The sequence below is a fragment of the Dendrobates tinctorius genome, unplaced genomic scaffold (assembly GCF_039654945.1).
Source record: "Dendrobates tinctorius isolate UK_male_01 unplaced genomic scaffold, ASM3965494v1 ptg000057l, whole genome shotgun sequence".
Lineage (NCBI taxonomy): Eukaryota > Metazoa > Chordata > Amphibia > Anura > Dendrobatidae > Dendrobates > Dendrobates tinctorius.
The window spans coordinates 2,318,045-2,334,740 of record NW_027361725.1 but is presented as its reverse complement, the minus strand read 5'-3'; the positions used below and the strand labels follow the sequence as shown (position 1 = coordinate 2,334,740).

The following is a 16,696-nucleotide window of genomic DNA, read 5'->3' as shown; positions in this document are numbered from 1 at the left end:
TTTGCTCTGCGTGGGGGGGGGGATCAAAATCAGGACTGTCCCGCTAGAATCGGGACGATTTGGAGGTATGGCTGCACACTCGCTTCTTCTTGTTCAAGGTGCATCCAAAGAAAGTGAGCGCTCAGCAGAGTGGCGAGACTGCCGTATTGATAAAGGGGCTATGTAGTGGACAAACCCTTTAAAAGCATTTTTTATTTTTCACAATATTAATGCATTAACCAATTTTTAGCCAAAAAAAATGTAACAAATACCAGAAGACAAAAAGGGTCACAAATGATTTTTTTTTAAAGTTTCAACTTAGCTGATTTTTCTGTTATAAAGAAAAGAAATCAATGTGAAAATACTGTAAGGGTCCAGTGATCTGACCATATGTTTCGGGTTCAGGCCAATAGCCAGGGTTCTGCCCTGAACTCCAGTCTCAGAGGAGACCTGAGGTCGGGCATTATGGCCTGAACATCAAGAGGCCACGTGAATGGTGCCCTACGAAAAAACACCTGCGCACTCAGCTGCTGCAGATCATCACCAGGTTTAGGCTGGGGGTAATTTTGGCCATGACGTGAATGTAGTCGCACTGCAAACCTCAAGGTACCGCTGCCGCTGGCTCCGACTTTTTGTAACTCGCTTATCGCAGTGTCTTGCAGCTCGTAATGTGACCACATTCAATTTCATGATGCAGTGGAATAAAGTGATCTTTGGTGTGTTAGGGAATAGTCAGACAGACATATTACCTAGACGAGGATCACAATCCATCCAGTGCCTGGACTGGACAGCGGCTTCACTGACCTGAGTGCGACAGCTTCATGCTCAGGTCAGGAAGGTCGCCGGTCAGTCCTGGCATTGCGATCCCCGTATGGATTATAAGGCCATCTGACTCTTCCATCCTAGACATGTAGCCACAGCCTTGGTTGTTTCTCTGATCCATCAGGGGGGTCAGTTGTTCCCACTGTTGATCACATGGCTTATGATTGCACACATTTATGACACGCTGCCTTTAGAATAGACCATCCGTTATGTAGAAGTCAGTGCAGAACGTACGTTAAGGAGTGCGTCCAATAGTGATAATAGCCAATTGGCGTTCTTCAGGGGAGGCTGTAAAAATTGATTCTCCAACAGCATCGGGGGCTCGGAACATTTCTAAAAGAAAAATCTGACAATCTGAGTGCTCTGTTTTATGGTTGCCTGCTGCAAATTCCGGTAAAAGTGGCATGTTCATATGGCCACGTTGTTTGTCCTACTCTCCCTCTTTGTACATTTATTATAGGGGTTGCCTATCTTGACAATCCCTTTTGCGTTCCCTATAGAAAGTCTGGATATCACAGACCAAACAATTCCTGTAGGGCCTATCGTGGACGGCCGATCCATGTAATACCACACAAGTGTTTGGATGCGCACGACCGTCGACGAGGGGCAACTTGTCCCTTGCCTGGAACTAGAAGTTTCCGGCCACCACATGTCTTGTATTCCTTTACATCCAGTCAAGAACTCGGACCACACGTCTCTGCATAAATAAAATTTTATTTTTTTTTCTTATTTTAGGCCAAGACAATAAGAAACAATAGTCAGAACCGACCGGTCCCGATATCTTTACACATTCATACAGTACATGATCATTACAATCAGATGAGACTATAACTGTCGACTATAAATAGCAGGAACAAAATATTAAATAACTAGCAAGAAAATGCTGCAATCCTCAGCTCAGACGGTAAAAGGGGGAAACTGAAGGGAGGAATTAAATCTGTGAGATTAGAAAAACCATCTGCTTTGGTTTTCCCAGAAACAGCGCCACCCACGTCTGTGGCTGCATCTGGTATTACAACCCGGCCCTTTTTACTTGCAATACTAGATGCAACCAGTGGACAAGGAGAGGCGCTATTCTTGGGGGTAGGGAAACAATAGTTTCATAAGGATTTGGGCTTATGACCCCCTTGTTTTCTGGAAAGGCAAGTGAACTTCACAGACTGATGGTTAAAAGTAGAGTTCCCCTTTAAATGAGTCTGCATCCTGTGGGTGAACTAGGGTGAAGCTCAGCTGATTTTACCCTATGAATTGCAGAGTAAAAATCTGACATCTTCCTTATCTGCATCTATTTCCGCTCCGGATTTTAGATGCACCTTGTGGATTAACACTTACACCATATTAAAAATCCCACAGATTGGACAGCTCTGTGCTGAGTCTCAAGGCAGCAATGGATGCCAGAAAGCAGAGGATTCTGGGAGTTGTAGTTTCACAAAAGCCATTCAGCATCTACCTACGACTACAGGTACACGGAGACTGTCAGCCATGCAAGATTACGCCATCTTTGTTTTTTCCCTCTTCCCTTATTATTAGGGCTTTTAACAGTACCGATTTAACCCTTTATGGGCTTGAGTAAAGCCAGGTGTGGAGGGGTAGATAGGCGCAAGACCAAATCAAGATCACATTTTAGCATTATCTTATATCCTGCAATCTTCTATGTACATTGTTTAATTTCCTGCTTTCAAGATCTCTGCTTGCAGTCAGTGAAGGGAGACAGTCTCCTGTCTGCTTAGTCCTAGCAGCTGAGGGTTTGCTACAATGTATTGGTGAAGGCAATGACATGGAAGAATTTGCTCATAATTCCCTTTATACCGGGGAAACTGACCAACAGCATTGCAGACTGTCTATAGGGTAAGAGATTTGATTTTTGCTAAAATATTGTGTGTAGGAAATAGTCTGGGGGGTGGATTATGAGATGGGGATTAAAAAAAAGAATAAAATCCATATCTGTGCACTGATCAGGACTGTCCATCGTTTTTCAGAGCCTCTAGCCTCCGGAGCAGTGCGTTCCCGAATGCTTCGCGATACGCAGGACTGAGAGAGTCCAGTAAGGAGTAGACGGTCTCATGGTACTGACTGCGGCAGCCTTCATCCACGTAGTCATATGCAAAGCCGACCACCTGAGGGGACGAAGCCAGGGTGCAATGAATGGAAACTGCAAATAAAAAGCTGCAATGATGAGCGGCCATACCCTGCCAACAAGATCAGACCTTTCTGAATTTAATCCTTTTCTGCGGCAGCCATTTTTCACTTTCGTTTTTTTCCTTCGCTTCATCCATAACCATTACTTTTTTTTTATTTTTCCAATGGCACCGCCATATAATGTTGTTTTATTAGACACCGGTTGATTTCCTACATAACATACCAAAATTCTGCTGTCGTTTTTTTCAGTTTTGATTTTATGCCAACCATTAATATAGGTTAAGGATGGCGGTGGGGGCAACAAATTTATATTTATATAAATTAATTATATTTTAATTTATATTTTTCATTTTTGGTTTATTACTTTAAAAGAAATAAATAAAAGTATTGGTCTCGGTTGCCATATTCTGTGGCTTGTGATTATTTTGCAGTACGAGCTGTTGACTCTATTTTGGCCATTTTTGGGGTTATACGACTTTTTCTGATCTCTTTTTATTCAATTTTTTTTTCTTTAAACAAACTGCGATTTCACATTTCTATTCTTATTGTTTCAGTGTTTGCTGCATGGGATAAAGATGATCTTACTTTCGTTGCTTATGTTTTGGGATAAGGGGCGATGATATGAACTTTAATATATTTTTCATACTTTTTTTCTTCTATATTTTTTAAATTTGTTAATGGTTCCCCCATATAGTTTGAGGGCTTAGAAATTATAGCACTGTAATTCTTATCTGTGGCACCTAGTTACAGGCTAATATGGCAGACACAGGGGCTTTCAGTATGCCCCCGGCTGCCACAATAACCCATCAGCATCCTGATAAAATGAAGGGGGGTGTAGTCGTCGAATCTCTTAAATGCTGCCATCATGAAATAAACTTTTTTGCTCAGACCTAGCTCTGACCGCAGCTGTTACTCTCTGTTGCCAGCTGTATAATGCAGCCAATGCCTGCGCTTTATGGAACGGGCTCAGCTCCTGAGTGGGCATATCGAGCCAAAGATTTAAAGGTATAATTCTGCTCACGTCCTCATATGAAGATTATAGCTGCTTCTGAGGTGGCCATTTGCACACTATTATACTAAAGGGACGGGTCCAATCCGGCATCAGATGTCAGCAGCTCTTACCTGTCCCCAGACTCACCCTAAGGCCTGCATCGGTCAGCTCCAGGCAATACCTGGCCCCCTCCTTTATCTCCACGTTGATGTAGGCCACGTCCACAGCGCAGGGCAAGTTCTTGGACACGAACATGTTTGCGACAGCGAACAAGATGTCATTTACGACGGCTTCAGCCTCCAGCCTCATGTCCTTCACGTCCGTCCCTTCCTCGTCTCGCAGGTCTGAATCACTGTCGTAGATGACGTTAATTGGCAGCTCCAGAGGATTACAGTCAACTTCCATTCTCTGCAGTGGGATAAATGAGAACGGTGAAATAAAACCAGCAGGGTGCCCAGATTAATAGAAACAAGACTTAAGGGGATTTTCATAGCATAGCAGTACCCAAAAACGTCCGAGGAACAGTGTGTGGCGCTGTGTTGTTCTGGGCGATCTCCACTTATCCGACATTAATGCCATAACATAAGCACTGGCCGTCCATATCTCGGTCCTGGACAAACCATTTAAAGGGGATGTGTTAAAAAAGCCAAGAAAGAAAATAGAATACAAAAAGTTCTACAACTTTCTTGCTTGGAGCTGAAGTGCTTGGGGGTCTCAGGATGACACCCTCTGCCCATATGCTCTATTATAGACATCGTAGGCAGGGTCCCCTGCTCAGGATCCAGTACGGAGAGCCGCTCTGTACAAGTTGTCATCTCCAATGATACCATGCAACGCTTATTTTCCCATTCTTACGTACTTTTTATGGTAAAATAGATGGCACCATTCAAAACTACAAATGTGTAGATGTGGATGGAAGCATAAAAAACAGTTATGTCTCTTGGAAGAAGGTGAAGGGAAAAATTAAAGAAAAGGAATGAAAACCAACCACAGCTTTAAGAGATTTAAAGGGATTTTCCAGACAAAGATAATTATTTAAAGGGATTTTTCAGCCAATTAGAAATGTTCTCAGGAAGGCTCGCACTAGTGTAAAATGGAAATCTCCATTCTTGCCCTCAGCGATCCCCTCATAGCTCCTGTCACGGTGCTTTACTCTAGGGACGGGTAAACCCGAATGGTAAAGAGCAGGCGTACAATGATGAGAGTATTCATCACCCGGCGCCTGTACAATAAATAAATAAAATAAATGGTATGGGGTCCCCTCTATTTTTGCTATCTAGCGCAGACAAAACTGACAGCTGCAGGCTGCAACGCTCAGCGTTATCTTGGCTGGTTATCAAAAATAGAAGGGTCCCACACCGTTTTTTTAAATTATTTAAATAAATTATTTAAAAAAAACGGCGTGCGCCCCCCCATTTTTGACAACCAGCTAAGCTAAAGCAGACACCTGGGGGCTGGTATTCTTAGGCAGGAAAGGGGCCATGGATACTGCCACCACCCCCAGACTAAAAATAGCAGCCCGTAGGCGCCCAAAAAAGGCGCATCTATTAGATGCACCAATTATGGTGCTTTGGCCGGCTCTTCCCACTTGCCTGCTGCAGTGACAAGTGGGGTAATATTTGTGGGGTTGACGTCAGCTTTGTAATGTAATGAGATCAATCAAACAAGTTAGTAATAGAGAGGCATCTATAAGACACCCCATTTCTAATCCCAACTCAAATGTAATATAAACAGACACTGAGAAAAGTCCTATAGTTGATATAAAAACAAAGACTCCTTTATTTGAAATAAACACTCCACACCCTCTTTTACCCATTTATTAATGTAAAATAAAAAGATAATAAAACATCATATTCCTCATCTTTCCAACGATAGTGATATCCATATGTCCCATGATGTGCTCCAACTCTGCTACATCTGGATTTCATGGCTGAGCAGTGGCATGATGCGACCACTCAGCCATGAATCGATGAGATGCTGAGACTGAGAACTCAGCTTAAGTGCCAAGCAGCAGAGGTCATAGTCAATGAACTCCGGTAACTTCACTGACGTCATCGCTGGCTGCGTGAGAACTTTCTCAGTAGCGCTGATGTCAGTGAGGTCACCAAGCTCATCAACTATGTACTCCGCTCTTCTGGTGTTGCCGCTCGGCACTATAGCGGAGTTCTCAAGCTCATAGTATAATGAGAATATCATATGTCATTGGACATTACTAAAACAGGTGTACAACACTAGAAGATAATAGACTAGTAAGGAGGGGACAAAAGGAAAAAGTGTGAATAAAAATGGACTTTTATTGCATAAGCATTAAAACGTAGTATGAATAGGAAAATACACATACATCTAAATGAGACATATATAAGATCTCAACCACAAGGATTCATATGTGCAAACATAATTACATGGCGTTAATGACCGCAGATAGCGAGTCAGCCTGCCCACACTGACAACCACTCGGTGTCTGCTCGGCTCCAGCTGTGGGGAGACCAGGTGTGCATCCACTCATCTGCTGTTTCCGTGTGCTTACTAAGCTAGCCGCAGAGTAATCCCAGCTTTTGCAGCATATCAATAGCAACATGCCAAATACAGTGTCAGGTGCACATCAGTCTCGTGTATAAGCTGAACACAATCTCATTTTGTGCGGACCGCACTAGTTGCATATGCATTAGATCACATCTCTGTATAGGTGTATTTGTGGCATGCAAGTTAATTTGATCGAAATGTACCACTGATTAAATATTAGTAATTTATATGGGGCTTTGTTCAGGAACCCTATTTACATTTATCATTACTGCACATCCTGGGATTTAGTGGATCACAGCAGGATTCTTATATACGTCCTATTTGGATGCCTGTGTATTTTACTATTCATACTCTATTCATATTACATTTTAATGATTATGTAATAAAAGTTAATTTTTAGTCACAACTTTTCCTTTTGTCCCCTCCCTACTACTCTCTGAGTTCTCAGGCTCAATTCAGTGTCTCATGGATTCATGGCTGAGTAGTCGCATCATATGGAATATCTTTGGACAGGTGAGGAATATGGCTTTTTTTATTTTTGTAAATAAATGGATAAATGAGGATGGGGAGTTTTAATTCTAGTAAAGGACTTTATACTTGCTGTGTGTTTATTTACCATATAACTATGGAATTAGTAATGTATGGGCTTCTTATAGAAGTCTCTCCATTACTAATCCGAAAGCTTGATGTCACCTGACAATACAAAGGTGACATCAACCCCACAAATATGAACCCCACTTGCCACCACACTATGGCAAGTGGAAAGAGCAGAGCAAAGCGCCAGAATTGGCCCATCTAATAGATGCGCCTTTTCTGGGCGTCTGGAGGTTGCAATTTTTAGGCCCGGGGGCAATATCCATGGCCAAGATGTGACCGTCCAGGCTGAGAACCAATGAGAAATTATCTGCTGCGACCAGGGCATCAATGACATCAAAGTTACCGCGGGTCAGAGGCTGCGTTCCCAGCCAGGCCCCTGAACTGCAGTGACTTCAGCACCGTGAGAAAAAGTGAGTGAATTCACCATGGGGCCCAGCTTGGAACGCAGCCTCAGTAACCTGCAGTAACCTTGATGACATCACCTCTGGCCACTAATGATGCGCTCGCAGCAGCTCATTCATCAGTGGTTCTCAGCCGCGAAGGTTGCATCTTGGAACCGTCCAGATTGAAACCTGTTTATTCCCCAGACATGGATTACAGCGTGGGAAAGAACGATGGACAGGTGAGGGATATTGTTGTTTTTTATTTTTGTTTTACTACAGGAGACGAGCGATTCAGTGCAATTAGGCGCTAGGCAAGTATAACTGTGTTTGTTATTTTTAAGTAAAAAAGGAAAAGTATGTTTTGGTTTTATTTCAAATAAAAGACTTTATTCTGGCTGTGTCTTTATTTACCATACAACTATAGTATTAGTAATGGATAGATGTCTTATAGATGCTTCTCCATTACTAAGCCGTGGGCTTGATGTCACCTGAAAATACAAAGGTGACATCAAGTCCAGGAAGAGACCAGCACTCGCTTCATCCATAAAAAAGAAATATTCCAATAAAGATAAAATCAACAACCGTTCACACAGCAGTACTTAATGAGGCATAGAGGGAAACTATAAAAATAAAAAGCAACGTGTTTATGACCTTTGTGGTCCTTAATCACTCAAAGGTGACATTAACCCCACAAATCTGAACCCTACTTACCACTGCCACAGAACATGTGGGAACAGCGATGCTAAGTGACAGAAATGTAATTAAATTGGATTTCAATAGAGAATTGCCTTTATCTAATAGATGCGCTTCTTCTGGGCAGCTTCAAGCTGCTATTTTTAGGCCGGGGGGAGGGTCAATATCCATGGCCCCTTACCAGCTTGAGAACTCCAGCCCCCAGCTGTCTGCTTTAGGAAAGCAGGTTGTCAAAAATGGAGGAACTGCAAGCCGGTTTTTTTAAATTATTTATTTAAATAATTACAAATACGGTGTGGAGACCCCTCTATTCTTGATAACCAGCCTTGCTGAAGCTGACAGCTGAGGGTTGCAGCCCCCAGCTGTTAGTTTTGCCTGGCTGGTTATCAAAACTACAGGGGAACCCATGCCGTGTTTTTTTTTTTTTACATTATTCATTTAAAGTGCAGGCGGCGGCTGATGAATACTCCCATCAGCTTTCGCCTGCTCTCACTGTTATTCGTGGCAGCAGGTGTAGGCTGATGGGAGCTGTAATCCAATCAGCTAACGTCAGCGACTGGAGGTGAGCTTTATACTTCCGGTCACAGCTGCGGGGGCTCGTGCTGTCATCTGACAACATGGCAAACGCGGCTGTATGACCGGTAGTAATAATTTTGCCGCCGATCAGAGGCAGGGTTTAACGTGGGGTCATGCACATGACAGAGTGGCAAACACTGGATGTTTGGGCCTGCCATTCAAGTGAATCAATTTTTTTTTTAACTGTATGGCCAAACCCGAACATCCAGGGGATCACCCTCCTCTATCTACCAGCACTGCACTGACAGCAGCCGAAGGGCAGCTTGCATTTCCTCAGTAGAGATGTGAAAATGAAAGCTACACTGATTAGTTGCTATGGGTAACAAGAGCAGAGGGCCAGCGTAGGGATAGAAACAATTAAGGCCAAACCCCAGACTATCACAGCCACAAAGCAACGCATAAATAAAGGTTAAGAGAAAACAAAACATCTCTCACCTTCTCAATCCTGTCAACTGCGAACGATTCTGTACAATCACGACACTTCCGGTAAAGTGACTGTCACCTGACGTCACTTCCTGTACCGATAAACCCTAGCTAAATTGTTGTCACCTAAGACTGGGATGTGTCGCCATTTTCTCGTAGATAATTTTCTATAGAGTAGAGGGGAATAATTGTAGACACAATGGCTCCACCACTGTTGGTGTAGTAAAGAGACATCAGATGCCCTGGAATAAAATGGCGACTCATGTCAGATCAGCCACTTCCTGTCACATGACGTGACGTCATTGTTTATGTCTGGTAGCGTCCACCAGGCGCGCGCAGAGCCGGGGAGCACCGGACGTTTGTCTGTGCCCGGCTGTTCGGAGGTGCTCTGGACTGCTCTCAGGATACTGACCCCGGCTCCCTGCGAGGCTGACAGGACGGACACTTGTGTCTGCGGCACTGCCGGTGCGACTCCGTGTATCACTGTGTCATGGTGACTGCGGCACCCGGCGTATGTGGTCGCATCGCTTTGTCATCTGCAGACCGATGTCAGGAAATGCACGATTGTGTGCTAGTTGTGTGACTGTGGAGCCACAGCTGATTGTCAGTGATTGCATGATTGATTGTGATCATACGGTGCCGTGTCAGTGATGGCATGTGATTGCATGATCCATTGGAATTGTATGTGATCGTGCGGTGCCGTGTCAGTGATGGCATGTGATTGCATGATCCATTGGAATTGTATGTGATCGTGCGGTGCCGTGTCAGTGATCGCATGTGATTGCATGATCCATTGGAATTGTATGTGATCGTGCGGTGCCGTGTCAGTGATCGCATGTGATTGCATGATCCAATGGGATTGTATGTGATTGTGCGGTGCCGTGTCAGTGGTCGCATGTGATTGTATGATCCATTGGGATTGTATGTGATCGTGCGGTGCAGTGTCAGTGGTCGCATGTGATTGTATGATCCATTGGGATTGTATGTGATCGTGCGGTGCCATGTCAGTGATGGCATGTGATTGCATGATCCATTGGGATTGTATGTGATCGTGCGGTGCCGTGTCAGTGATGGCATGTGCTTGCATGATCCATTGGGATTGTATGTGATCGTGCGGTGCCGTGTCAGTGATGGCATGTGATTGCATGATCCATTGGGATTGTATGTGATCGTGCGGTGCCGTGTCAGTGATGGCATGTGCTTGCATGATCCATTGGGATTGTATGTGATCGTGCGGTGCCGTGTCAGTGATGGCATGTGCTTGCATGATCCATTGGGATTGTATGTGATCGTGCGGTGCCGTGTCAGTGATGGCATGTGCTTGCATGATCCATTGGGATTGTATGTGATCGTGCGGTGCCGTGTCAGTGGTCGCATGTGGTTGTATGATCCATTGGGATTGTATGTGATCGTGCGGTGCCGTGTCAGTGGTCGCATGTGGTTGTATGATCCATTGGGATTGTATGTGATCGTGCGGTGCCGTGTCAGTGGTCGCATGTGATTGTATGATCCATTGGGATTGTATGTGATCGTGCGGTGCCGTGTCAGTGATTGCATGTGATTGCATGATCCAATGGGATTGTATGTGATTGTGCGGTGCCGTGTCAGTGGTCGCATGTGATTGTATGATCCATTGGGATTGTATGTGATCGTGCGGTGCCGTGTCAGTGATGGCATGTGCTTGCATGATCCATTGGGATTGTATGTGATTGTGCGGTGCCGTGTCAGTGATGGCATGTGATTGCATGATCCATTGGAATTGTATGTGATCGTGCGGTGCCGTGTCAGTGATGGCATGTGATTGTATGATCCATTGGAATTGTATGTGATCGTGCGGTGCAGTGTCAGTGGTCGCATGTGATTGTATGATCCATTGGGATTGTATGTGATCGTGCGGTGCCGTGTCAGTGATCACATGTGATTGTATGATCTATTGGGATTGTATGTGATCTTGCGGTGCAGTGTCAGTGATGGCATGTGATTGTATGATCCATTGGGATTGTATGTGATCGAGCGGTGCCGTGTCAGTGATCACGTGATTGTATGATCCATTGGGATTGTATGTGATCGTGCGGTGCAGTGTCAGTGATCACGTGATTGTATGATCCATTGGGATTGTATGTGATCGTGCGGTGCAGTGTCAGTGGTCGCATGTGATTGTATGATCCATTGGGATTGTATGTGATCGTGCGGTGCCATGTCAGTGATGGCATGTGATTGCATGATCCATTGGGATTGTATGTGATCGTGCGGTGCCGTGTCAGTGGTCGCATGTGGTTGTATGATCCATTGGGATTGTATGTGATCGTGCGGTGCCGTGTCAGTGGTCGCATGTGGTTGTATGATCCATTCGGATTGTATGTGATCGTGCGGTGCCGTGTCAGTGGTCGCATGTGATTGTATGATCCATTGGGATTGTATGTGATCGAGCGGTGCCGTGTCAGTGATCGCATGTGATTGCATGATCCATTGGGATTGTATATGATCGTGCGGTGCCGTGTCAGTGATGGCATGTGATTGTATGATCCATTGGAATTGTATGTGATCGTGCGGTGCAGTGTCAGTGGTCGCATGTGATTGTATGATCCATTGGGATTGTATGTGATCGTGCGGTGCCGTGTTAGTGATCACATGTGATTGTATGATCTATTGGGATTGTATGTGATCTTGCGGTGCAGTGTCAGTGATGGCATGTGATTGTATGATCCATTGGGATTGTATGTGATCGAGCGGTGCCGTGTCAGTGATCACGTGATTGTATGATCCATTGGGATTGTATGTGATCGTGCGGTGCAGTGTCAGTGGTCGCATGTGATTGTATGATCCATTGGGATTGTATGTGATCGTGCGGTGCCATGTCAGTGATGGCATGTGATTGCATGATCCATTGGGATTGTATGTGATCGTGCGGTGCCGTGTCAGTGGTCGCATGTGGTTGTATGATCCATTGGGATTGTATGTGATCGTGCGGTGCCGTGTCAGTGGTCGCATGTGATTGTATGATCCATTGGGATTGTATGTGATCGAGCGGTGCCGTGTCAGTGATCGCATGTGATTGCATGATCCATTGGGATTGTATATGATCGTGCGGTGCCGTGTCAGTGATGGCATGTGATTGTATGATCCATTGGAATTGTATGTGATCGTGCAGTGTCAGTGGTCGCATGTGATTGTATGATCCATTGGGATTGTATGTGATCGTGCGGTGCCGTGTCAGTGATCACATGTGATTGTATGATCTATTGGGATTGTATGTGATCTTGCGGTGCAGTGTCAGTGATGGCATGTGATTGTATGATCTATTGGGATTGTATGTGATCTTGCGGTGCAGTGTCAGTGATGGCATGTGATTGTATGATCCATTGGGATTGTATGTGATCGAGCGGTGCAGTGTCAGTGATGGCATGTGATTGTATGATCCATTGGGATTGTATGTGATCGAGCGGTGCCGTGTCAGTGATCACGTGATTGTATGATCCATTGGGATTGTATGTGATCGTGCGGTGCAGTGTCAGTGGTCGCATGTGATTGTATGATCCATTGGGATTGTATGTGATCGTGCGGTGCAGTGTCAGTGGTCGCATGTGATTGTATGATCCATTGGGATTGTATGTGATCGTGCGGTGCCATGTCAGTGATGGCATGTGATTGCATGATCCATTGGGATTGTATGTGATCGTGCGGTGCCGTGTCAGTGGTCGCATGTGGTTGTATGATCCATTGGGATTGTATATGATCGTGCGGTGCCGTGTCAGTGATGGCATGTGATTGTATGATCCAATGGAATTGTATGTGATCGTGCGGTGCAGTGTCAGTGGTCGCATGTGATTGTATGATCCATTGGGATTGTATGTGATCGTGCGGTGCCGTGTCAGTGGTCGCATGTGATTGTATGATCCATTGGGATTGTATGTGATCGTGCGGTGCCGTGTCAGTGATCGCATGTGATTGTATGATCCATTGGGATTGCATGTGATCGAGCGGTGCCGTGTCAGTGATCGCATGTGATTGTATGATCCATTGGGATTGTATGTGATCGTGCGGTGCCGTGTCAGTGATCGCATGTGATTGCATGATCCATTGGGATTGTAGGTGATTGTATGATCCATTGGGATTGTATGTGATCGAGCAGTGCCGTGTCAGTGGTCGCATGTGATCGTATGATCCATTGGGATTGTATGTGATTGTGCGGTGCAGTGTCAGTGATCGCATGTGATTGTATCATCTTTGGGATTGTATGTGATTGCACAGCGCAGTGTCTGTGGTCAGGGGTTTCCAGTGTTTGGGTTTGGGTCCCTGGTTGCATCTGTTGCTGATTGTCCCTGGTTGTATGGGGTTGTGCCCCTCTGACTGTGACTTTGTTGCACATTGCAATGGTTGCACTTCAGTTTTGGACCACTAACTACTGTTGTTGCGGTTGTATGTAATTGGACCGGATTGTCCCCTCGCAGCGCGCACTTATGATTGTGCTGCAGATTGTATGTGATAATTCTTGATTTTGTAATTACATCTCTGGTAATACCTGATTGTGTTTCGTTGTATCAATGATTGTATCTGATCTATTGCAGATTGGATGTGACTGTGTGACCAGGAATAGATGGATATTATCAGGCAGAAGAAAGAGAGCTTTTGATCCCCCCACCATCATTTCTTGATTGCCGGACCCCACGTGACTGATCACTCCCCCTGCACTGATGACTGACGGCCTAGCATTATAACCCAGCCAGGTCTCCGCGCCCCTGCGGTCACCATGCCGTGGCCCTTCTCCGAGTCCATCAAGAAGAGGGCCTGCAGGTACCTTCTCCAGAGATACCTGGGCCACTTCCTGCAGGAGAAGCTCAGCCTGGAGCAGCTCACCTTGGACCTGTACCAAGGCACCGGCACACTGTCACAGGTGCCCCTGGACAAGTGGGTACGTCTCTCGCCCTCTGAGGGGAGGTGCAAGTTCTACAACTACTTAATATCCTTTCTGCTTTGCTGTCAGTGAATAGTAACAGACTGAGGGGTTGCTGCAATAGAGTCCACCTACTGCTGATGTGTTGTTACAATGTATCAGATTGGAGCTCTGACTGTTGGTGGTCTCTGCTGGTCATCAGTTACCCGTCCCTGCAGCTATACTGGATGCAATTGTAGCAAACCCTCAACTGTGAGGTGTGACTAGAAATGGCAGAGATGACCAGGTATCCGTTTTTGGGAGCGGTAAAGGTACCAGTGGATTGCAATCGTTTTTTGTTTTTTTTTTCTGCACAATTTTCAAGATCTTTGTTGTTAGTGAACGGTTACATTAAACATTGGCAGGAGGTTGTCAGCGTAGAGACCTCCGTACATTGTCCTACTCGTGATCGATGGCAGAGGACGCTCCCTGCAGATGTACAGCACTCTGCCATAACAGGAAGAGACATTGATTATACAGGTCTACAAAAAAGAAAAAACGGTGCCAAGGTTTTTTGAATGCATTTTGGTTATTTTACTGAATTTAAAAATCCCAGTACTTTTGCAGAATTGCTTCTAGTTTTTGAGAATTTATCCATGAAAATTATGCATTACCCCAATGCAACTTGTGTGTGATGAAAGATGCAATAGCTTTTGGTCTTTTGACTCTTTAACAAGCAATGAAATATCCCATATAATTATTTTGTATTTCAATTTGTAGCTTGCGGTGCTATAAATGCCACTTTTTGAAGCCAGAATTCTACTTGTTAATCATAGAATCCTAGAATGTTAGCGTTGGAAGGGACCTCCAGGGTCATCGTGTCCAGCCCCCTGCTCAATGCAGGATTCACTAACCCATCTCAGACAGATGTCTGTCCAGCCTCTGTTTGAAGACTTCCATGGAAGTGGCAGCCTGTTGCAGTCATTGATAACACTCACTGCCAAAATTTTTTTTTCGAATATCTAATCTATAATTTCTCCCTTTCAGTTTCATTCCATTGCTTCAGTGTTTCAATGTGCAAATGCGAATAATGATGATCCCTCTACACTGTGACATTCCCTCAGATATTTGTAGACAGTTAAGTCTCCTTTCAGTCTTCTTTTTTTTTTTTCGCAGGCTAAACATTCCCAGGTCCTTTAAATGTTCCTCGTAGGACATACTTTGCAGTCCGCTCACTATCCTAGTAGCTCTTCTCTGAACTTACTCCAGATGTTATTTTTTAAAATGTGGTGCTCAGAACTGGATACAGTATTCCAGATGAGGTCTGACCAAGGAGGAGTAGAGGGGGATATTTGCTTCACATGATCTAGACTCTATGCTTTTGTTAATACATCCTAAAACTGTTTGCCTTTTTTGCTGCTGCATCTCATTGTTGACTCCTGTGCAGTCTGTGATCTATTAGTATACCCAAGTCTTTTTCTCTTGTGCTGTTGCTTAGTTCTGTTTCTCCCATTCTGTAGATTACATTTTTATTTTTCTTGCCCAGATGTAGAATCTTGCTTTTCTCCCTGTTAAAAACCATTCTGTTAGTTGCTGCCCACTGCTCCAGTTTATCTATATCTTTTTGAATCCTCACTCTCTTCTCTACAGTAGTGTTAGCTATCCCTCCTAGCTATGTGTGATCCGCACCATAAACTCCATATAAAACTGATCAGGCATCGATGGCACCAAAATCGCTGTATGCAAGTGTTATGAGATGCCTGAGAAGGGCAGGATGAGAGGCAGCAAGTGACCGGTCCATTCTTGAAGTTGAGATGCAGAAGCAGGGAAAAATGGGAAAGATGAGGAATCTGAGTGACTGTGACAAAGGACTGAATTATGAGTCAGAGCATTTCTGGTGCTCTCGGCAGGGCTTCCCCCGGAGTGCGGCGGCGGCCCTTGGTTGGGCTTCCCCCCCCGGAGTGCGCCGGTGGCTCTTGGTGGGGCGTCCCCGGAGTGCAGCGGTCCCCAGCAACTGTTAAAGTGAAACCCAGCATCCTCCTTCCATGGTGATGATCATCCAGCCGGTGCCGGACACATGCTGCCTGTGGAATCAAGGTCATGTTCCCGTTTTAAAAATCTGGTGTTAATGTCTTGTACCAGTCACCACAGGCCCCTGTAGAGATCTTGCGGGGTCAGAGATCCCTTTTCAGCTTTGTAATAGCTGAGGGGTGCGCATCCCGCTACCTTTGAGGTCAGACCTAACATTACTGTGTCTGTACTTTAACCCTTTGTCACTCCTAAGATCATTCGGTCAGTGGTTGCGGAGTCCTTCTTCTGAGGTCGGAGCTACTCGGCGAGCAACTTAATGGCTTCCACAACCCCCCCCCCCCCAATCACACTGTAATTGGCCTCCGAAGACCAAAGTCTGCTGCTAACATCTTAAGCTGGAGTCACACATAGCGACTCACCAGCGATCCCGACAACGATATCAACCTGTCAGGATCGCTGGTAAGTCGCTATGTGAACGTTGGTGAGCTGTCAAAAAGGCAGCTTCACCAGCGATCAGCACAGCGACGCAGAACGCCCGGCGTCGCTGTATGCGTTAGTTACCAGCGCGCTGATGCAGGGAGCTGGTAACTAAGGGACGTGCGTCCCTTAGATACCTGATATGTACCTTTAGTTTTCCAGCTCCCTCCATCAGCGCGCTGGTAACTA

General features: G+C 45.2%; 2 protein-coding genes across 4 annotated transcripts in view; one reads left to right on the top strand and one right to left on the bottom strand.

Moving 5' to 3' along the window:
- Positions 1-1,497: 1,497 nt before the first annotated feature.
- GSKIP (GSK3B interacting protein) lies at positions 1,498-9,286 on the bottom strand. 2 transcript variants are annotated; one of them, XM_073577680.1, is made up of 3 exons: positions 9,139-9,286; positions 4,079-4,339; positions 1,498-2,918 (listed from the first exon to the last, which is right to left on the bottom strand). In XM_073577680.1, exons 2-3 carry the CDS (start codon positions 4,334-4,336, stop codon positions 2,757-2,759), a joined length of 420 nt encoding a protein of 139 aa, XP_073433781.1. In that variant the 5' UTR covers positions 4,337-4,339; positions 9,139-9,286; the 3' UTR covers positions 1,498-2,756. The 2 variants fall into 2 exon arrangements, with proteins under 2 accessions (XP_073433781.1, XP_073433780.1); XM_073577679.1 differs by lacking the exon at positions 9,139-9,286 and adding an exon at positions 4,436-4,458.
- Positions 9,287-9,438: 152 nt separating this feature from the next.
- ATG2B (autophagy related 2B) overlaps positions 9,439-16,696 on the top strand; it is a 71,930-nt gene continuing 64,672 nt past the window's right edge. Inside the window, exons 1-2 of one of the 2 annotated variants that reach the window (XM_073577676.1) lie at positions 9,439-9,591; positions 13,695-14,038. In XM_073577676.1, the coding sequence (XP_073433777.1) occupies positions 13,877-14,038 (162 nt within the window). In that variant the 5' untranslated portion in view covers positions 9,439-9,591; positions 13,695-13,876. Of the gene's footprint in view, positions 9,638-13,694; positions 14,039-16,696 lie in introns of both variants that reach the window. The other variant, XM_073577678.1, reaches the window with a different exon arrangement.

Excerpts from the sequence above, each read along its gene's own strand:
- GSKIP (XM_073577680.1), bottom strand. The coding sequence starts at position 4,336 with ATGGAAGTTGACTGTAATCCTCTGGAGCTGCCAATTAACGTCATCTAC. Across the intron at positions 2,919-4,078 it reads TGACCGATGCAGGCCTTAGG|GTGGTCGGCTTTGCATATGA; the intron begins GTGAGTCTGGGG and ends TCGTCCCCTCAG.